Source organism: Erythrolamprus reginae, chromosome 6 (genome assembly GCF_031021105.1).
Source record: "Erythrolamprus reginae isolate rEryReg1 chromosome 6, rEryReg1.hap1, whole genome shotgun sequence".
Lineage (NCBI taxonomy): Eukaryota > Metazoa > Chordata > Lepidosauria > Squamata > Dipsadidae > Erythrolamprus > Erythrolamprus reginae.
In genome coordinates, this window is record NC_091955.1 from 46900724 (window position 1) to 46923263 (window position 22540).

The 22540-nt window shown below is 37.4% G+C and overlaps 1 protein-coding gene across 1 annotated transcript; it reads left to right on the top strand.

The window, feature by feature from the left end:
* The first annotated feature begins 5869 nt into the window (after positions 1 to 5869).
* Positions 5870 to 21121, top strand: RAB21 (RAB21, member RAS oncogene family). Its single transcript, XM_070755702.1, has 7 exons — positions 5870 to 6980; positions 12415 to 12474; positions 12589 to 12696; positions 13192 to 13255; positions 14253 to 14307; positions 15774 to 15862; positions 19356 to 21121. The coding sequence occupies exons 1-7, from the start codon at positions 6798 to 6800 to the stop codon at positions 19493 to 19495; spliced, it is 699 nt and encodes a 232-aa protein (XP_070611803.1). The 5' UTR covers positions 5870 to 6797; the 3' UTR covers positions 19496 to 21121.
* Positions 21122 to 22540: the final 1419 nt, after the last annotated feature.

Sequence of the window (22540 nt, forward strand, 5' to 3'; positions counted from 1 at the left end):
GGTCAAAATACGCACAAAATATTTTACAACCATACTTTATATATGTGTTACTATGTATGCATTTCCAGCTTCATTCCTAGCCATTCACACCCTCCAAGATTTTCCACAGGGGTTGTGAGTAAAGGAAATACAGCATTGCCAACAAACACTATAGAATTTTGGTAGTTAGTGAAAGCATGGTGAGACTTTGAATTAGATTAGCTCCATCCCTTTGATATTCTGAAAGTCTCTCAAGACCTGGTTATCTAATCAGGCTTGGAGCTGTCAGGAAACCTGAGATAAGCTCAAATGGTCCCTTTGTTAGGTGCCTATTCTTAGACACCATTTGTTAACAATTGGTATATTTGTTTTTATAATTTCTATTTTAATCTGGATTTTATATTTTTATATTGATTATTTTTATATGTTATTTGATTGTTTATGTGCTATCCAGAGTCAATCTCTGAAAAAGGTGACTATATAAAAATGTCATCAATACATATATAAACAAGCATCGCCTGCCAAAATAATAGGTTCACAATGTATATCTTTGTATTGCACTTCAATTAAATATAAATTCTATTTATTATATATGTGTAAAATGATTTATTTAAAATGCTTCTATTCTGTTTTGTACAATTCTGAGTGGCTTATTTGTAAACAATCTTTTCTGGTTTTGCCATTTTTAATTAGTGACAAAAAGCTATTCGTAAGATAGTTTCTTGGCCCCTGCAGCCCGTTTTCACAGCTTATACCACAGGTCACCAACCGGTGGTCCATGAACCACTGGTGCTCTGCAAGAAAATGATGGTGGTCCGTGGAGAAATCTTGGCCCCTGAGACGGGTATGGCCAAGAGCAATTAATTCAGCCCTCCTGTGGGAACACAAAGCTGCACCACCCAATATCACCCTGCCCACATGCCAACCCCTATTCTTAAGACCAAGTGCAAACCTCACCTTGAGTATAGCGATGTGAGCCATATGAGCTGGAACAGGAAAGTAAGATCAAGAACTCACCCCGCTCAGCCAGATGGCTGCCTTGGAGGGCGGGGGGAAGTCCAGATGCCTTTTGTGTCTACATCTCTCCTGTGAGGCCTCCGGGTGGGTGGTCCAAGAGAAAGCACCTGCTAGATTGGTTTCTCATGCCACTTCAGCAAGTTTCCCACACTGCTCAAGACACAAGTTTGTGGGGAGGGGGCAAGCTAGCGTCTGCAATGGACATTGCAACTGGGTGGGGGAGCTGCACCGGGCCAGTCCTGTGAGTGTGACTACTATAGCTCTGGAATATGGGACCAGCCATAGTGGGGCTAGAAATCCCTGATCTCTGATGCTGCGCTACAGCTGACAGAAGCACTTCAATGGGGCTCAAGAAATGAGAGTTTGCTTGGCCCCCTGCAAAGGCTTGTCTCTTACAGAGCCCAGCTGAAGTTTCCTGCGGCGCTTCAACGAACGCTCGAGAGACAAGAGTTTGTGTGGGGGCGAACTAACGTGCACAATGGACAGCAAACTGTCCAAAACTAGCTCTGTGGCACCTTTCTCTGCACTGCCTTCCAGGACAGGCAGGCAGGCCTGAGGTGGGGAAGGAAGAGAAAGGCAGGAGGGGGAAGAGGGAGAAAGTTGGCTTCCTCCAGACAGAGCTTCCAATGGAGGAGGACAATGTCTTAGGGGCTGTGCTCAGCCTCGAAATGGTATGCAAAGCAAGGAGGAAAAGCCGGCACCCTGTTCAGCGGAAATGGTCAACTGAAGTGGGGCTCTTTTGATGGCCCAGCTGGTAACGCTATCAGGGCAGTCCTGGAAAAAGGCGACATGCACAATGCATGAGATGGATGCAGTGCTGTATTGCTGAGCAACCGTGGCCTGTGGAAGAGATGTTTCAGCGCAACCCACAGGAGTAATAGGAGCCTAGCTGCGATGTAACCCAAGGGGAGGCACGTTGCATGAAGGCTTTTCTCTAGAAACGCTGGCCTTTGGCCGTGGCCAAATAAATACTTCCTCTTGGAATAGGAAAGAGACAGAGGGAAAGAGAGAGAGAGAGAAAGAGACAAGAAAAAAGAAAGAGAAAGGGGGAGAGAGAGAGAGACAAAGAAAAAAGGAAGAAAAGGAAAAGGAAAGAAGGAAAGTTATAAAGACATAACCACAACTGAGCCCAAAATGTTGGTTGCTAAGAGCATTGTTAAATAAATTTCACCATATTTTACAAGTTGCCAACACCCAACCTGTCACCTGACCACCAAGCCACACTCCCCTGACTCCAAGCCATGCCCACAGAACCCATAGGGTTTTTTTTTTTTAGATTTCACCATATTCTGCGGGACTTAAAATTATGAATTAAGGTATGTAGGATTTAAAAGTATGGATTTGGTGGTCTGCAGGATTTAAAATGACCTTGGTGATCTCTGAGGTCCAAAAGTTTTGGGACCTCTGGCTTAAAGCATGTTATGAGAAATCTTCAACTGGCAGATGGAAGAATTGAACTGTACTTCCTGCTAATCCAAATCAAACTTTGCCAAGGGTAAGAGACAGTACAAGTTATAGCTCAGCAACAACTAGGGTCATAGATTATCACAGCTGAGAACTAAAAATAAATTTTATTAGAACAAGCAATACACAAGGGAGAGTTTTTATAATACACATTTAACAGATTAACAGAGTTGGAAAGGACCTCACCTAGTCCATGTAGGATATTCTACATTTGCCTCTAACTAGGATCAAACTCACAAACTCCAGATTGTGAGGCAGTAGCTCCATCTCTAGGCCACAGCAGCTGGGCTTAATGCTGTCCTGCTAGATATTTCAGAAAGTTACTTGGTGTAATTTTCAATCATGAATAAAACTGGATTACATAGGCAAAAATACTGGTGTAATATTTTTATAAGACTTTCTCATGTATATTTTAACTTCTACCATTAGCTTAGATGAAATGACTACTCATTCCATCCCACATAAGTGTTGATATACTATAAGAGCATTAAGAATCCATCACAATAAACATAGATTACAATTACTGATTTTCTATGATTGCAATCTAAATTTTCATTAGTATTGCCTGAGCTATCATTTTAAACAGGAAGATGTTTTGTTCAATAATGATTTACCACTGGGAACAGCACCACCTATTGGTTTCTGTATTCAGCTGGCAGTAAGGAAAATCCAAAGTGTGTGAAATCTCATTATAGCCAAATAAGACACATTAGTATTTGAAAATCAGTTCATTTTTCAGTATACATCCTCTTTCTCCCGAATTTAGGATGTCAGCTTGAAGGCACATATGGCAATAAGAAATTCTAACATGCTATATTTATTTATTTAATTTTATTTCTATGCTGCCCTTCTCCTTAGACTTAGGGCGGCTTACAACATGTTAGCAGTAGCACTTTTTAAGAGCCAGCATATTGTCCCCACAATCTGGGTCCTTATTTTACCCACCTCGGAAGGATGGAAGGCTGAGTCAACCTTCCAGTGAGCCAGTGATGAGATTTGAACCGCTAACCTATAGATCTACAGTCACCTTCAGTGGCTGCAGTACAGCACTCTACCTGCTGCGCCATCCTGGCTCTTTATATTTCTGGTGCAACATGGGAGACCATTTCTGCCTCATCTTAGGCAGCTCTAAATCTCCTTTTAGGGGAAAATATTTTTTTTTTCATAGAAATAGATTTACCTTGTCAAAGATAAATCTCACTCAAGGCAAGCTCCTCTCCTGGTAACTACAAATCTAAATCCAATCCATATTATTATCATCTAGCTATTAATATACACTGCTAAAAAAAATAAAGGTAACACTTAAAAAACAGAATATAATTTCAAGTAAATCAAACTGTCCACTTAGGAAGCAACACTTGTGCAAATGAAATATTAAATGAGAATATTTCATTCATTCCGATCTAGGATGTGTTTTTTGAGTGTTCCCTTTATTTTTTGAGCTGTATATTATGTTGATAGCTGTAGAATTTTGCTGACACTCATAATATAGCCTGCAGCTTTAGGAATTTGAATTAAATCTTTCATCCAAATACTAACCAGTCTGACTTGATTTTCAAGATTATTCAAGCTAGGCATTTGCTATCCTTTGATGATGCCTTGATTTACCATGATCTGAAGATTAATATGGATGGATATAATCATGAGTTCATGAGTCATGAGTTCTTGTCATAAGTACTATTTCTATAACAGTTCCTGTAGCGATTTCCGAAATCGGAACTTTTCATCTTCAAAACACAACTCTTTTCCTTCAAAGACTTCTTTCAAAGCACATTGGAGGGAACTAAGCAATTAACTACCCTAAATTTTCTAAAGTAATATTTAACAAGACTTCCTTTGAAATCTGTGAACAGTTTAAAACTACATTGTGGCCAACTCACTGTTGATAACTGTTCTTTATTTTGCTTTTTATCTCTTATTTAGAGTTCCAAGTCTTCCACTGCCATTCTAAGAGCTGTTTTTCCATTGGGAAAAAAATTAAAGATGTACAATGTACACATACAACTTAAACATCACACTGAAGCCATGTTTAGCACAGCACTATGTGCAAAGCGATTATGATTTATTCAACCAACACAATTAAAACAAGTAGTCACTATCTGCATGAAATCACAGTAAAATGGAACACTATATCTACCACATTCAGTTTATTTCACTATGTGCAGCATCAAAAACACATAAAAATGCTTTCCAAAGTTACATGTGCATAATTGAAGGCAAAGGTAAAGATATAACTCAACTTGACTCATAGTACCTTCATGTTGTATCTAATTACATTACTGAAAAGTCACTCCTAAAAATAGAGCCTTTGTCATCCTAGCTGGATCAATTTCATTTTAAAGATAGAGATGCAAATTGATAAATGTGCATATTTTAAAACATATGCAACTTAATCTAAGTAATAGCACAAAATGTACTAGAAGGGTAAGCATTAAAAGTGACAGTGTTTGATGTATACAAATCTTGCAACTGTCCTTGAATTAAAACATTCTAATCAAAATGAAAACTTAAAAATAGCTTTCTTCATATAAGAACTTCTCAGGAATCTGTAGGGACATATCAGATGTAGGTAGTTATGATTATCCTAGGAAATGTATGAAAAATTGATAGTTTTTAACAAACCTTTTAATAGTTCAAGGTGCCTGGAAAACTCACGGAAAAAAGTATCTAGAAATGTTCAAAATGAGTCAGGAAAAAAATCTAATTTTGAACAATTACATTGCTCAGTCCCTAAACAAACTTGCAATGTGTTAAAGTAGTTTGCTGAATAAGCAACAAAAATTAATTTGTATATTATTCTGAGCAGACACAACATGTATATGCAAGCTCAGGTTTTACATGCAACGGTGGCAACGACTTCACAGGATAACAGCATCAGGTGGATGGCAGCTAGCAGCCTAGAGTCGATCATGTTTTTCCTCATACTTTCTGGTTGATAAATTTGTTTCATATTTTTGTTGTTTGCATCAGGTTAGTAGAAGCAGTGCATTAGGAGCATATATAATCTTAGACATGATCCTATGATTTCCCCATTATCTAGAATCACTATTTGAAAATCTTCGATTTAAAATGTGGTCGCCTTTCTTGCCACATTTGGATAGCCCCTTTTGCACAGTAATTGCAAGGCGTGGTGTATGAGTTCCTGCAACGCTAAATGAACTATCAATGGAAGATAATCAGTATCTTATCAGCTATGGTTTGTAGATGGCTATTTATAAATCCGTTTTACTTCCTTGGGCTTTTTTAAAAATAGAAAATTAGTACTTATTCCCCGTTAGCTGTTCCCCATTCTATGCGCACTCAGTCCTTTAGGGCAGTGTTTCCCAACCTTGGCAACTTGATTTGGAAGTCAAAATATCTTCAAGTTGCCAAGGTTGGGAAACACTGCTTTAGAGTTACTACAGCCGCCTCCTCCTCCATTTGTGATTTTACTACGTATACGTATACGTATGCTTTCTTTCCAAGTATGAATAGCACAAAGATCATTAGCCTTCCCTACATCCTACCGCCTCCCACCCCCCGCCGTTTGTTTGTTTGTTTTTGTGGACAGCCCTGAGCAGGAAACATCGCTTCAGAAGCAGTGACGCTGCAGGCTCGACTTAATAACGACCCATCTTCTCCTCTGGCGCCGATAGCAAAGTGAACAACCGGTACCAAAGCCTACCTCCGTAGGCCCCACGGCCCTGTTGCCTTCATTTATAAGAGATAAGAGGTGGGCTGCTAAGGGGGAACGGTGACGCGTGCGCGCGCCCCGTGGCTCTGACAGCTAGCGGAGTGCAGCGCAATTATGCTACTGCACCTGGGCAGGTAACGAAATCGCGCATAATTGCGCTGGACTCCGCCAGCACTCCGAGCCACGGGGGCGAACACGCGTCACCCTTCCACATTAGCAACGTTCCTTCCGTCATCTCCCCCGGCCCGGCCTGGGACTCCTGTTCCTCCCCTCCCGCTGGTTTTTTTCCGGGCGGAGCTTCGGAAGGCCGCAACGTCAGCTGCCGACGGCGTGTCGCGTGACCGTCCGTCGCATGACGTAGGAGGAAGAAGAAGAAGACGCCATTAGAAAGGAGGCTGAGCGAGACGCCCCGGTGCGGGAGGAGGGCGGCTCGGGGTTCTCTCTCTCTTCCCCCCCCCCGCCCGCCGCTGTTGCCTCTCCTCCTGTAGGTGGCTTCCGCCTGGCAGTCTTCCTCCGCGCGGCCTCCTCTCCTTCCTCTGCTCCCCCCCCCGCCCCGTTCTCCTTTTAACGGTTCTCTCGGGTTCTGCTCAGTGCCCCTGTCCCTCGGGGTTCGGCGGTTTGCCGAATGTGAGGCCGCGGGAGGCGGCGGCCCACTTCGCTGCGGATGGCGACGGCAGGGGCCGCGGGAGGCGGCGGCGGTGCTGCCAGTGCTGCCGCCGCTGCTGCGGGCGGGCGAAGTTTCTCCTTCAAGGTGGTCCTGCTCGGGGAAGGCTGCGTGGGGAAGACTTCCCTAGTCCTCCGCTACTGTGAGAACAAGTTCAATGACAAGCATATCACCACTCTGCAGGTAGGCCCGGGAGGCTGCAGGAGGCCGCTCGCCACCTTCGGCAGGGGTGAAATTGGGCTTCCTTCTTTAAAGATGGGCTTGTTTTTTCCTGTCGCATTCGGTCCTTTTGAGGAAGGGACGACAGTGGGTCCCCGAGCTGCTCCCCTCTCCCCAATCCGAACAAGCAAGAGAGTGAAGCGCTTCAAAGTTTCCAGCTCGGACCACGCACTCTTTTAGAAAAGTCGCCATTAATGTTTATCAAAACCACCTTTATTAGAGATAAATAAAAAATGATCGTGTCAGACAACATGGAAACACAAAACAAGTAGTAGGAAGAGCTGGGAAAAAATAGCTACCATCGGTTCTAGTTTAGAAATGCTATGGTAAACTGACAACTACTATTTATCTGGAATTTGAACATGTTGGGTATTTTAATATATGCATGAACCAATGTTCTGCTTTTCACTCCTAGTATTACCTAGGTTTCATAGGTATGTCCCTATGAATCGTTTTACTACAAGCCTAAACTTTAGGACCTTATTATTAAAATAATTGTCCTATAAAGTTTCCCAAACTGATATTTCTGAAACTAATTCTGTAATTAAGATAGAAATTATAGGTATTGAGAATAGAAGTGAATTGAAGTGGCTATGTGGCGTCCTTGCTGTATACAAATACAGCATTCAATGATAGATCAGTAGGAATTAATAAAATTATATGGTAATTGTAGAAATTATATTTCAAAATTGCAGAAATCTTAAGACAGCTTGGTTGTTTTTTTTTCCTTTCAAGAATTTCACATGATCATCAGAGGTTCTGGATAAAAATTATCATACCCTGTAATTATACTTGTCTGATCATCTTCACCCAACTTTTTAAAAAGTCATTTTTTAAAAAAAAAATGTTTATCCATTTACTTTTTACTGACCTATTTACAAACTAGTTGATAAACATGCTGATTTATATATAGTAGAATCTCGAATGGTTTCGTAATTTGAAACTCCTATTGCTACAGTTCATTTGCTTTGCCCATACTTTTTAGAGAAGAGTAATGGAATAGGTTGTCAGATCCACTGCTTAGTCACATGTGGAGCTGAAATAGACTCCGAATAATTCAGAATACAGAAGGATATATTTGTAATGATGTCTCTCCAAGGATACAAATAAGACTGTTCAAAGGAAGCTGAGTTTCCATACACTTCTATAACTAAACGTGATGAAGTTTAACTTTCATTTTCTCGCTATTAGGGTCCACGTGATTCTTCAAAGTAATAGATTTTTCTAAATGTCTAAAGTGTCTAAAGTGGCATTAAGGATAATTATATTGAGTTTATGAATTACAATACAGTACAGCAGTGCTGATCCTTTTGCTTTCTAAAACAAATATGCAAGAGAGAATATATTCAATTTTTACAAGCAATTGCAATTATTTCTGCCTACAGTACAGAAAAACATTCCCATTATACTGTTCATTAATAAATCATAGGTTTATTTTGTTTCTTAGTATATATAGGATATTATTACTTTTTAAATATAAAGTTTAAACAAATCTGCTAGACTTATTAGGTAGGTTCTTCGGATTTCCTTTTTATCACTATTAGTTGAGGGAATAGAAACTTTGTTCCCTGGAATGTTAAAATTATTCTATCTTGCAAATGACCACTATAATGGGAAGCTAGCAGTCTGTAGCTAAGAATTAAGTACTGGAAGACAATCCATGGTGGATATGATAATTAAATGTCAGTTCACAATTGCTAATTGTAACGTTCTCTGAAGATTTTCTTGTTCTTTAACATCCTGCTCTTTCTCAAAGAAACCCCAGAAGACTTACATAATTCTTTGTTCCCATTCCACACCAGCTTTATTGCAACACTCCTACAAGTTATGTCTTAAAGCAGTCAGTTTTAGTTAGGTTTTTTTTAAAAAAAAACTACTGTAGTATAATCTAAAATGCAGTATGCTACAGTTCTGTAAATCTATAAACAGATTGTTTTATACAGTGATTAATTAACCTATGAAATTGCTTGTGATTTCAACTTATAACAGTTTATTTAGTGACTGTTCTAAGTGACAATGGCACTTTAAAAATGACTTGTGACTGTTTTTCACACTTACTTTTGCAGCATCCCCATGGTCACATGATTAAAATTCAGATATTTGGCAACTAGTTCATGTTTATGATCACCTTTTGCAATTTTCTGAGAAGCAAAGTCAATCAGGAAGCCAGATTCACTTAACAGCACTATTACTAATTTAACAACTGTAATGATTCACTTAATAACTGGCAAGAAAGGTTATAAAATGGGGCAAAATTCACTTAACTATCTCACTTAGCAATATAAATTTGGGCGTTATTTGTGATAACTATCAGTAATATGTTTAATGTAAATTGTGTGTAAATAAATGAAAGGATCAGTTTAATAAGATTCAATGTACTGGTGATTAAAACAAAGTTCATTTCTTAGATTTAACATGTTACCGTATTTTTCACTCCATAAGACGCAGTTTTTTTCCTCCCAAAGTAGGATGAAAAATCAGCCCCATCTTATGGAGCAAAGATGCAGGCAGGGAGGGGGGGGGGGAGGCTGCGAACTCGGAAGCGCCATCCCGCCGGCTGGCTGGCTAGCTGCTGCCTGGCCTCCTCCCTCCCGGAGGAGGGTCTCCCTCCTCACCACCAGCGGCGCTCCCCCCCGCCAGCCAGCCAAGCCCCGCGCCCGCCGGAACCGGCTCCTCGCTCTTCCCCCGCCGCCCGCCGCGTTTGCAGGAGGTGGGGAGGGTCGGGCGGCCCGCCAAGGCCAGGAGGGACGCCGCTGCCCCCCCTTCCCTCTCTCCGCCCGCCGCTGCGCCTCCTTGACGCCGAGAGGAAATGCCGGCAAAGGCTTTTCTCAGCGGAGGCCGGCGAAGGCGATATTCAATGTCGGGGGCGCATGGGCGGTTGCGCGCGCTCCCTATCTCCCTGCTAGCCCACTCGGAATATTCAAAATAAGAAAAGCCTTTGCTGGTGAAGGTTTTTCTTATTTTGAATATTCCGAGTGGGCTAGCAGGGAGATAGAGAGCACGTGCAACCGTCTGTGCGCCCCCGACATTGAATATCACCTTTGCCACCGGCCCCGTCTCTCCTACAACCCCCTTGCTGAGAGCCCAGGACGAAAGTGCTCTCGGCAAAGGTGAGGCGGGCAGGGCGTGCGCGCGTCACCGCTGAGAAGAATGGAGAGAGAACGAGAGTGAGTGAGAGCAACAGACAGCAAGATAGTGAGAAAGAGAGAGTGAGAGAAAGGGGGGGGGAGAGAGAGAAAGAGAGAGGGGGAGAGAGAGAGGGAGAGGGAGAGGGAGAAAGAGAGTGGGAGAGGGGGGAGAGATAGCAAGAGAGGGAGAGAGAGAAAGAGAGAGGGAAAGGGGAGAGAAAGAGAGGGAGAGGGGGGAGAGAAAGAGAGGGAGAGGGGGGGAGAGATAGCAAGAGAGGGAGAGAGAGAAAGAGAGAGGGAAAGGGGGAGAGAGAGGGGAGAGAAAGAGAGAGGGAGGGAGAGAGAGGAGATAAAGGAAGAGGAGAGAGAGAAAGGAAGAGAAAGAAAGAAAGAGGGATAGAAAGAGAGAGAGAGTGAGAGATGCTCAGTGAGCCTTTCTTTGAAGTTGCCTTTCTTTCTTTCTTTCTTTTTCTCTCTTGCTCTCTTGCTCTTTCATTCTTTTTTCTTTCTCTTGCTTTCTTGCTTTCTCTTGCTTTCTCTCCTTCCTTCCCTCCTTCCATTTCTTTCATTCCCCCTCTCTATTTTTATTTCTCTTTCATTTTCTTTCTTTCTCTCTTTCTTGCTTTCTTTCTTGCTCTTTTTCTTTCTCTCTTTTACCTTCCCTTCCTCTATTTCTTTTCTTTCTCCTTCCTACCTTCTTCCCTCCCTCCCTTCAGTCCTTCCTCTCTTACTCTCCCCTTTCATAAGTTTCCTTGCTTCCTTCCTCTGTTCCTGTTCCTTCCCCCTTTCTTTCTTTCTTTCTTTCTTTCTTTCTTTCTTTCTTTCTTTCTTTCTTTCTTTCTTTCTTTCTTTTCTTCCTTCCTTCCTTTCCTCCCTCCATTTCTTGCTTTCCTTTTCCTTCCTCCCTTCTTTCCTCCCTCACTCCCTTCTTTCACTCCTTCCTCTCTTCCTCTCCCCTTTTTGGCTCAAAATATTTTTTTTCTATTTTCCTCCTCTAAAATCTAGGTGCGTCTTATCAGCAGGTGCGTCTTATAGAGCGAAAAATGCGGTATTTTACATTGTTTTGAAGTGCCATCTAGAACATATAGCAGATTTCTCAGAGTTGCTTTTTTTTATAAACTGAAAAAAGATAAGTCCATCTTTATTCATTTAAGTGCCTCAGATCAATGCTGGGTTGCAAGCATTTGTCTTCTGGTGTTGAAGCAAGAAGAGAGAACAAGAGATTGGTAGATCTCATAATTAAACGTTTTTCAAGCAGTCGTTAACTTACAGTGTTATGTGTCCCTTATATTAAATATTAAACTAATGAAGCATTTTCCAGTTTTGAAATATAATCAGTTTATTCAAAGTTTGCTTTATTACTGTATAAACATGTATTTTGTATACATAAAAGGTGACTCAAGGCAGTATATAGAATCGGTTAAAACACAATGTAACAATAAAAGAACCAAAAATAGTATGGTGGAGTTTATTGTGGGAATAAAATTATAATAAGCACATGCCCATTTGGGTAGTGCAGGACTTCAGATGTCATCTCCAAAACGTTATTTAGAATGGAAGTATTCGCTGCAAAACCTTAAAGCAACTGCATATTTTTGTTAGACAGGGAATGTGAAAGCAATTGTACAATATTACAAATGGATGAGAGGCTGCAGATACTATTTTACTTGCGTTCCTTCCTTTATGCTCCAAGGCATCTTTTGGAGTTTGAGTCCAATATGCAGCACAGTCCTATTCTTCACTGAAAAAAAAAGTTTTATTCACAAACCTTTATTTCTTCTCCATTATCCAAAAGAAGTGCAAAATAGAGTTTGCAACACCATTATATGCAACACAGACAACAATAGCTCTTTCAGTGTATTTAAATTTCTTAAATATTTCTCTGAACTAATCAACAACTTTGCCAAAAACAGAAAATTTAATTGCCTAATTATTCATATTTTTCACCCGAAACCTTCATTTCAGCAATAGACTTTTTTATACATAAAAAGTCATAATTTAAAACTATAATATTGAAATGAATTAAAGGGATTGATCAAATCTTATTAAATAAGAGAAAAATATAGGTAACTATAACATCATTCAAACCCATTATTTTACAAAACATTTCTTCTCCTACATCCATATACTAATCATATTTGTATATAAGTTAGTAAAATGACCTTGGGGACCTGTTTTTGTTTTTATATTTACAAAACTCATTGAAATATATTATTGGAATGAATCAGTGAAATTTGGCATTAATTTTATGGGTGTTTTTCCACTTGCAGGCATCTTTTCTAACCAAGAAACTAAATATTGGAGGGAAAAGAGTAAACCTTGCAATATGGGTAAGTGGTATAATTATGTTGTCATGATACTACATTTAAATATCAAACTTTACTTAGGAAAATAATGTACTGTTTGAGTAGATTAAATGAGATCAATATTTTTGTATCATACAGGATACAGCTGGACAAGAAAGATTTCATGCACTAGGTCCTATTTACTACAGAGACTCTAATGGAGCTATTTTAGTTTATGATATAACAGATGAAGATTCTTTTCAAAAGGTAACTATACCATTTTCCTGTATCAATTAAGCAACCATAGCAAGCACATTTCCCCCCCCCCAAATTAAATTTCACTCTTAATATTTTAGAAATAACCTGGTGGATAAACTTATACTGTGGATTTGGGTTGAATAAAAAGTGGTATCTAAATGGGCTTAAGCCTTGGAGGAATAGCTTTAACTAGTGCTCGTGGATTTAATGGCATAATTCGGAATAAATGCTGAAAACTTGTTTTGGAGAAAAGGTGCAAAAGTCCTATTTTATAAATAGAATAGGCTTATGTCGATAAAGGTATTTTTAATGTACAATCCAGAAGTTCCATTAAATTAAATTCAGTAGGATTTACTTCCAAGAAAGCAGAATGATTTTTTTCCAAGAAAACAATTGCAACTCATGTGAAGACAATTAAGAAAGTCTAGGATTTCTGATTAGAAAATTTTAAAATAACTTTTAAAAACTTAAACATTGAAATACATTTTCTTGTTACTTTTATAGGTAAAAAACTGGGTAAAGGAACTAAGAAAAATGTTGGGGAATGAAATTTGCCTATGCATAGTTGGTAAGATTTGGGTTTCTACATTTTATTTTTCATTTTTAGTAGAATGTTGCATTTAAATGAGTGCATAAAATCTATGTACTTTTAAAAAACTCTTTTAATTTTGGTACCGATTAGCCTCAGTTAGAAAAATGTCTGATGATTTTAAAAGTAAACAATGAAGAAACTGAAAGCAGAATGGCAATAGCAAGAATTTGAGAAGGTTTTTTGAGAAATTTCTGAATGTATTTAAATCCTTGTTAGAGTTCAGAGTCCATTTAGTTCTACACTAGATATTCTTTGTGAACAAGTTAATATAAAATTGCTTTAGAAATATGATTGAAAGATTTCCTCTGAACTGTACAAATTACTTGTCATTTTGGGAAATTCTTTGGTATCTCAGATTAAGTTTAGCTGCAACTTTTTTGTTTGAAATAACCACAGCTTCCTGTTTAATTATACAAGGGAACATGTCTGTTAGAGATTAGCCAAAGATTTCAGGATGGAGCAGGATTCTATCATACTATTTAATACTTTCATGATGAAGAATTACAAAAATGATTCAGCGTGTTCTTTTGTATTCTTGCTTCCCCTGGAGATTAGAACTGCCCCCACCCTCCTTGCCTTTCGTAAACTCCTTAAAACACACCTCTTCCGTCAGGCATGGGGGAATTGAGACATCTCTCCTCCCCCCCCCAGCCTAAACAGTTTATGCATGGTGTGTTTGTGCGTATGTTTGCTTTTAATAAGGGGTTTTAGTATTTTTTAATTGGCACACAAATCTAATAAAATAAATAAATAAATAAATAAATAATTCATAGTCTTGATAATGTGAGGTTGAATTTGACAATTAATTCTGGATACCTGAATGTCTATAGATATAGAAGAGTATGAAGAGTAAATGCCACTGATGATAGAAACAATGAAAATTAGAAGTCAGTTAGAAACATATTGTTGATGTTGAGCAGATTGTATCTTCCTGATTTATTTTGAATATTAATGAAATCTGTATTCTTGACAGGTAATAAAATAGATTTGGAGAAGGAAAGACATGTGTCTATTCAAGAAGCAGAAACGTAAGTATTTGACACTTAATTTCAGTACTACCCTGAAGATGCCATCACATATAGAGCATATAGTAATCCTCATTTATCAACTGTTTAGACAGCAAAATAATCAAAGTTACAACAGTGATGAAATAGTAACTTTGTGACCAGTGCCTTTGTAGCATCTCTTTTCATGTGCTCATCATCTCAATCAGTAACCTGTTGTCCTGTGCTGATTCCCCTCCCCCAAACAAATATATTGACCTGAGTTACTTTTCTCTGCTGCAAAGCCTATTCCTAAAAAGGATTAACCACAATTTAAGAAACTTAGCTTTGTGGTCTTAATTAGTTGGCTAGAATGTTGGGTGAGCTTGCAGTTACTACAAAATTGACAAGACTCTAATTAGTTTTACACTAAAGAATTTAATTTGCTTTCTAAATAGTTTTTTAGGTAAACAATTAGTAGTAGCTCATTTCTTTCACTGTGTATTTGCTCTCCAAAGAATGTAAATACAAGAATCCATTTTGCTAATTACCTCAGTGCTGGAGTGACTATTCAAAAGGATATCAGGGTGGGGGAAAAGGCTATAAGAAATGTTCTTTTGTTCAAGTTCTTCTCAAGTTGAATTTTGGGAAGCTTCCTCACTGTTTGGCTTCATCTGACTGATTGTTTGAACAGATGAGACCAATATGGGGGAATTAACTTATGTTAGGAAGAGTTAGCAGTAAAAATGAAATCAATCCTCCAAAAAACAGGGTGGCTGGATACCATCAAAACTGACACCAGTCCAGAGCACAGAACAATTCAAAGAAATAGTGCAAGATTGGCAGATGTAGAGAGACCTGATTCATAGAATCGTCAAGATTGACTGAATGGATATCATCACCATCAACAGTCTTCTCTGCTTTCTGACATTTTAAAGCAAAGGAGAGGAAAGTGTAACACTAATCATGATCATGTGATTTTTCACTTAGTGATTGCTTTGCTTAATGAGTTCCCAATCCCAATTATAGTTGCTAAACGAGGACCGCCTGTGTAAACATTTAAATTATGAAGTATTAAAACATTCTATGCAATTAGTGTATTTAAAGTCTTTACTACCTCAATTCTCCTGTTACTTAATGATATTTTGTTAGCTAATTTAACAGATTAACAAAATTGGAAGGGGCCTTGCAGGTCATCTAGTCCAACCCCACCTGCCCAAGCGGGAGACCCTACATCTGTCTCTGCCTAGGATCAAATTCACAACCTCCTGATTGTGAGGCAAGTGCTTCACCCCTAGGCCATAGCAGCAGACTAATATTTAATAGTCTGTATCCAGATCCAAATGTAACCAAAATTCAGCCACAATTTACAGGAAGGAAAGGACAATAGGGTATTTTTGCTGTACATTAGATGTATTAAAATTTACACAGTGTATAATTTGCTTACAACATAGAAAATGCATGCAATTATAATTTTCAGTCACAAGATAAGGCTTTTTTTCCCCTTGCAGATATGCAGAATCAGTGGGGGCAAAACACTATCATACATCTGCCAAACAGAACAAAGGAATAGAAGAACTCTTTCTCGATTTGTGTAAACGTACGTTTCTCTATTTTATGGGTTAATGTTTCTGATTTGAAAACAAATTCCTCCTGAATGATGAGCTATTGTTTTATATCCAGCTTTATTTGCACTAGCTTTTATATCCAGCTTTATTTGCATAGATTTAAACTATGTAAAACAATTTGCATTATGAATTTCTAATTTTTAAAAAAATTAACATTCATAACATAAACAATTAACAAAAAATCTTTAAACTTAAGGAAAAATAATAACAGAAACCAAAACCTAAAGAGAAAAGAAGCAACTCCATACAAACTAAGAATGAAAAGAAAAAATACTTTATATTTTATATTTAACAATAAGTCACTCATTAATAAATACACTACTGTAAATAAACTACATAGACTACAAAAAATTATCATAACATATCATAACTTTCTACCATAGTAAAAGATATAGTTGCATTCTTTGGTTTATTGATTGATTGATTGATTGATTGTATTTATATGCGGCTCATTCCGAAACGGACTCAGAGCAGCTGACAAGTTATAAATACAACAATAGTAAAAGAAACAGTAAAAAATACAACAATAAAATCAGCAGTATGACAAAAGCGATAATATCATTAAAGCCATGCATGCATTACAATCACTCTGGTTCTAAGTCCAGGCCTGCCAGGTCTTAAGAGCTTTCGGAAGACTAGTAGGGAAGAGATAGTGTGGATCTCTGGAGGCAGTTGATTTCACAGGGTCGGAGCCACCACAGAAGAGGTTCTTCCCTGAGGTCCTGCCAACCGACATTGTTTGGCGGACGGGACCTGGAGAAAGCCGACTGTGGGTTCTTACTGGCCACAGTGAGATATGAGGACAGAGGCGGTCCTGTAGATAGTCTGGCCCTGAGACATCAGGCCTTTAAAGATAACAACCAACACCTTGAATTGCATTTGGAGACCAACTGGCAACCAACGCAGCTCGTGTAAAGATGGAGTAATACGGGCGCACAGCAAAGAATGCCATATTTTGCCTTTCTGAAAAAATGCTTACATTTATATATTTTTAAAAAAGGAAAAATACCCAGTACATTATAATCTGTTAATTTAAGACTTATTGTGTATAAATTCAAAGGTAAATTAGCATAAAACTAATAAAGCATTGCATACATTAGTGCCCTTCATCCATTTTTTGTCAATTTTTCAACCTTAGCATTTTTATATTTAAATTTTCTACATTCCCACAACCTTAATTCTTTATCTTTTGTCTTTTCACCTTTACCCTTTTTATACTTAAATTTTCTGCATTCCCACAACCTTATCTTCTTAACTTCTCCCCCCCCCCCTTTCTTTTCCTCTTTCTTTTTATCTTTCTGGCTAATCTTTCTCTGTATACCTATTCCTCTTATTAGTCTTTTTTGCTCCTTGTTTCCAAAATTGTCAGTACTGTTTTCAGTAAAATCAATAAATTCATCACTCCTGTCAACATGTTCATGACTTCAAAATCATAATCATAATGTTTGTAATCATTTGTAAAAAATCCATAGTCTTAATTTAATTTCCAGCAATCTTTTCTTCTTTTTCATATATAGTAGGCCCTTGTGTCAGCTCCTCTTCTGTATAGTCCTCTTTTGCTTTTAATTTTTCCTGAATTTCATTTAGTTCTGCTTGGATTTCACTTCTAGTCAGTACTTTTGTCTCTATTCCCCATCTTCTTTTTGACGTGTTTAATAAGTCAATGAATATTTCCATTATCTCAATTTGATTAATTCTTTTCATGTTTAGTCAGTCATACAGTTAGCAATTTTAAAGTAGTCCAGTTGATAGTTTTACTTCCAATCTTTCATACATGCCTCCCAAAAAAATTACAAATCATAAATCCACGGTTTCGAATCATCCAGCTGCTGCATAAAAAGCTCCACAGTCTCAATTTCTCCACCCCCTATGATGGCATTTTGCTTCTTCTGATTTAATTTTTTCCTTTCCTTTTCCAATTAGGATTAAATTCCACATCGCCACAAAGGTTTTCTTCCACTCATTTACAATCATTTATCTCTCCATTCAGTCTTTAATAAAATGTCCATATATCTTGGGCTTTAGTTACAGTTCTTGGGCTTTAGTTACAGTTCTTTTTATCTTTTTAAAACTAGTCCCTTTTTAGCCACCATCTTATTTCTGGTCCCTTTGTTTTCTCCCCTTTAGATTAAAGGTTGCTTTGAAGGTCACTTTAGTGGCAAAAATCACCAACCTTATAGTATTCCTCCACCTCTGTCTCTCTCCTGCACAATGCTTAAATCTTCTCCTTCCAAATGACGACCCTCAGAAAACTTTCAATCCTCTTGATGCGCAGCCACTGTGGCTAAAACAGCTGAGACACCTTCTTCCTGGCTGACTTTTACCATTGCCGGTTGACGGCTCTGTAAAGGGATCCTGCGGCGTATGCCAACCCCAAAACAGGACTCGGTCGTGTCCCTTTTCTTCTCTGCCCCTTCAAGGAAGTTCTGGGATCAGTTCTATGGAACTGCATCCCCCCCCCCCTGACAGCGGGAATTTGGGGTTCCCGTGGAGCGCAGAGAATTCCCCTCCCACCACGGTGCTTGGCCACGCCCCTCTCCCCCGGTTGCATGTACTTTGATTACTGGCTGCTAGATCCATCCTGGAACATGTGTTGGGATAATATAGATAGAGGCAGGAATCAGAGGTCTGCTAAAAATGAACAAAATATAAGCTTAACCTGTTAAATTGGTGCTTGGCAAGTGTGATATTATTTAAGGTATAGCCTAAATCCATATGGGAAGATGATTCAGTTCCTGCTTATTTCTACTGAAATGTAAAACTTACATAATACATAATGATAGGACAGAAAAAAGGACAGAAAAAAATACATATGACAGTAATATAAGGCTTCAAAATACAGTTCTGCAAAAGTTAAATCTAGTTAAATAATCATTTCAAAAGAATGGCAGGGTTGAGATACTGGCAATGCTGACATTTATAATGTAGTTTATGGACCATAAACTGTTTATGGTGTTGCAGCTGTTCCTTCTTATTTTGCAGTAACCACATAGGAAGATGCATAGGGAAATTGAAGACTACTGCTTATTACTAATACAGTGCCACATCATTTATTAGCCACATCAGAGTTCAGGAATCTTTTGGATACAGAAATATAGTGGTACCCATAATGGGCTGCTGTATCTGGGATGGTAATCACCGAAATAGAATGGTTATTATCTGAAAAGTGATAAGCTCTCTGTAAAAGTGACATATTCAAATTGATGTTAGGTATTTATTTTATATTTGATTCATATTGTATTTGATTCTTTGAAGACAATTTGTCTCTAATTTTAGTTGAGTAATATATGTGGGGTTTCAGATTTATTGGGTATTTAAAATTAGGTTCTGTTTATAAATAAGTAATATATGTTTAAAAAAATCTTTTACAAGATTTGCATATGTTACATTTATATAAAATATGATTTGCTTTTCTGCTCAATGATTAGAAATTATCTAATATAATACAATATTTTTGTATTCTAGGAATGATAGAAACTGCGCAAGTTGATGAGAGAGCACGAGGCAATGGTTCTAGTCAATCAGGAGCTGCAAGGCGGGGAGTACAAATAATTGATGATGAGCCAGCAGCTCAGAGTAGTGGAGGTTGCTGCTCCTCTGGATAATTGTACAAGAGACTGTGCTTCTTGCCCTTTAGTGAAGACTGCCATGTTCAGAGTCTCATTCTTTATCAGCGGAGAATTGGAATTAACATTAAATCATTTGTAACAATTCAATACCATTAAGTGCTAAACTAGTGGAGTATGTGACCAGAGAATTGGCATTTTCTACAGTGATTAACAAAGCAAACCAATGGCCTTTTTACATATTTCTTTAATAATGAATAATATTGCATGTGAGAAGGACTTATGGCTTCATTTATATTTTAAATGAGATCATTATTTAATAACTTATACACCTTATTGGAACTAGACATTTTTTGCAGCTCTTTGTATTTTGTGGTAGATCAAGATGTATTTCTTCACAATTGCAAATCCATTTCTTTTTAATTAGCAGATACCTGGATACTATTTTTGCAGGGGTACCATTGATATATAACTGCTTGACTACTTCGATATATTCATCTTGTACTCCATGCTGGTAAAATAAATGATCAATTACAAATTAAATATTTTATCTGCTTTTATAAGTGAGGTGCAGAAATATGTACACAAGTCTTGTCAGTGATTGTGAGGTGAAAAACGGTGGAAAGATACAAGTTTTATTACTGCTGGCTTTCTCTTTGTTAGATTATGATAATTAGTTTTCTTTGCTCTAAACTTTACATACGTTTCTAAATATTTTTCTAGCAGCTATTGATCTATAACACTCTCAGTCCAAAAAATCTAGTTGGAATGTTGTGGACTGTTAATGTTCATTTTTACTAATACAAGTTTGACATGGTTACAATACTGCTTATAACACACAGAAATTATATCTGTGAACAGGCCTTTTTATTTGATCATCTTTAAGAAAGACCTCATCAATGCTTCATTTGTCCTTATATTCTTTCTTCCTTATAATATATAGTGTTAAAAACAGAAATTAAAATAATTTGGCTGCGACACATTAAAATCCATTAAAATGGATATGAATTATTGAACTTCGATCAGCTTTGTTTAAATCTACTTTTTGTGAGCTTCCAGTTATCAAGTATGTCTAAGATATTTTGGGGGGAGGGGGGGAGAAATACAGATAACATACTTGAAAGTGCTTTTGTTTCAGAATAACTACATTAAAAGTAGCATATTGTTGAGTTCCTGAAGAAAATTCCACATGGTTATTTGGTAAATGGGAGTATTTTGCATGGAACATACATGATTTTGCTTTTAGAAATTTAGAAACTTCACTTCAGATGGCTTGAATTTTCAGTACTACGATGAATATAATGAATATGCAAGCTGAAACACTGAACACTGGGAATTGGATACACATCCTATAAAGATCACTTTCCAGATACTGACACAGAACTTTTAAGAATGGCATTTTAAAAAACACTGCATGCATTTATAATACTATTAAAGTTGATGTACAAAAATCAGTGGAAGTCAACAGAAAGAAATTAACTGTCACGCGTGGCCATAAACTGGGTAAATATATACGTTATACTCTGTACCTTAACCCCTACTGAAACTGTAAATTAAATGATTTGTTAAAATACATATGTTCAAATAGCTTGGTTACTGTGACTTCTACCATGTGCTGCTGTACGCTACCCTATATTCATTAAATATATTTAGTATCTTTTTACAGCTATTTGTCTGAACTGTGTTTGACATAGACAATTATGAGTATCTGTTCAAAGGCAAAAATGATACTTATTTTAAAAATAATGGTTTCATTTTTCATATTCATGACTCTAAAAATAATCCTGGAGAAACCCTTTTCCCCCCTTTCTTAAATATGCTCTTGGAATTAACCTTGGTGCACTGTTGTAAAACAGGGCGTTGGATGATTCCAAGAGCACCCACTTATAAAATTCTTTAGTAAGTGAGCAGGATATTGCTGAAGTTTGTTGGGAGTTCCAGATTATAATTGGTACCCTTATCCTAGACAAGAGCATAACTTTTTTTAAAAAAAGTTATAATACAAACAAATAAGACATGGACATGACGTGATATTCCAGTTTACATATTATCATTCAGTTGTTTCTTCCTAAATATAAATCTTTATCTCTTTATAAATATCTTCATTTTATGTACAGTGTTAGTTCCATTTTTCTTCTTTGATATGAAAATTTATAGATCTCCAATTTGTCACTAAATTATAATCCCAAACATTCCTCTTAGATTCCCACCAGTAATATAATTTGTCCTAGATTTTGAACATAACTTCTGTAATGGAAATACTCTGATTATACTTCTAAATTGCTTAATTCATTTTCCTCCTGATTCAATACATGTAATAACTCAAAGCTTGATAGAAATAGAGAGATAAAAAGTGAAAATAGACATTTTGCCTATCAGTCTTTAGAAGGCAGCAGATACTGCTTATCAGTAGAAGCAAGCTGCAAGTTTACTTCTCAAAATCTTACTGGAAACTTTGAAAAATAATCTATTTGAAACTCATGACATCAATGTATGTTTTTTATTTATTCAGTTTCTGTTTAATAGTTGCCATTTATGCAACTTTTAAGGCTATGATTCTTTTTATCTTTAAATCAATGATCCCTTATTTATGTTTCTTATCTATGTGTAAGTTGGAAGACTAATGGAAGAGTTTTGTATATTAGTAAATAGGTTTACTTATATGTTAACCTTATCAATGGTTTTATAATTTGTGTAGTGGATATTCTTGAAAAAGAAAATACACACTTGTGAGTTCTATGATTTAGATATCTGGATATAGTAGTAATCATTTACCTAAAAGTAGGTAAATACAACTTCATATGTAGAACAACACGTGACATGTTATAAAGAAACACTTTATGATTCAATAACTTGTAGAACCACTTTTAGCAGCAATAACTTGAAGTAATCATTTTTGGTATGTCTCTCACATTTTGGAGAAAGTTTAGCCAAACCTTTACATTGGTTCAACTCATTGGCATTTGTGGGCATTTGTTTATGCACATCTCTTGAGGTCCCACCACAGCATTTCAATTAGGTTGAGCTCTGGACTTTGAGCCATTGCTACACATTCTTTTCTTTTTGCTACACATTCTTTTTGTT

What these genes read in the sequence shown, in the direction of transcription:
- RAB21 (XM_070755702.1), top strand. Translation starts at nt 6,798, where the DNA reads ATGGCGACGGCAGGGGCCGCGGGAGGCGGCGGCGGTGCTGCCAGTGCT. An exon ending in AGCATATCACCACTCTGCAG is followed by an intron (nt 6,981 to 12,414) that starts GTAGGCCCGGGA and finishes TTCCACTTGCAG; the next exon opens with GCATCTTTTCTAACCAAGAA. An exon ending in CTTTCTCGATTTGTGTAAAC is followed by an intron (nt 15,863 to 19,355) that starts GTACGTTTCTCT and finishes TTTGTATTCTAG; the next exon opens with GAATGATAGAAACTGCGCAA.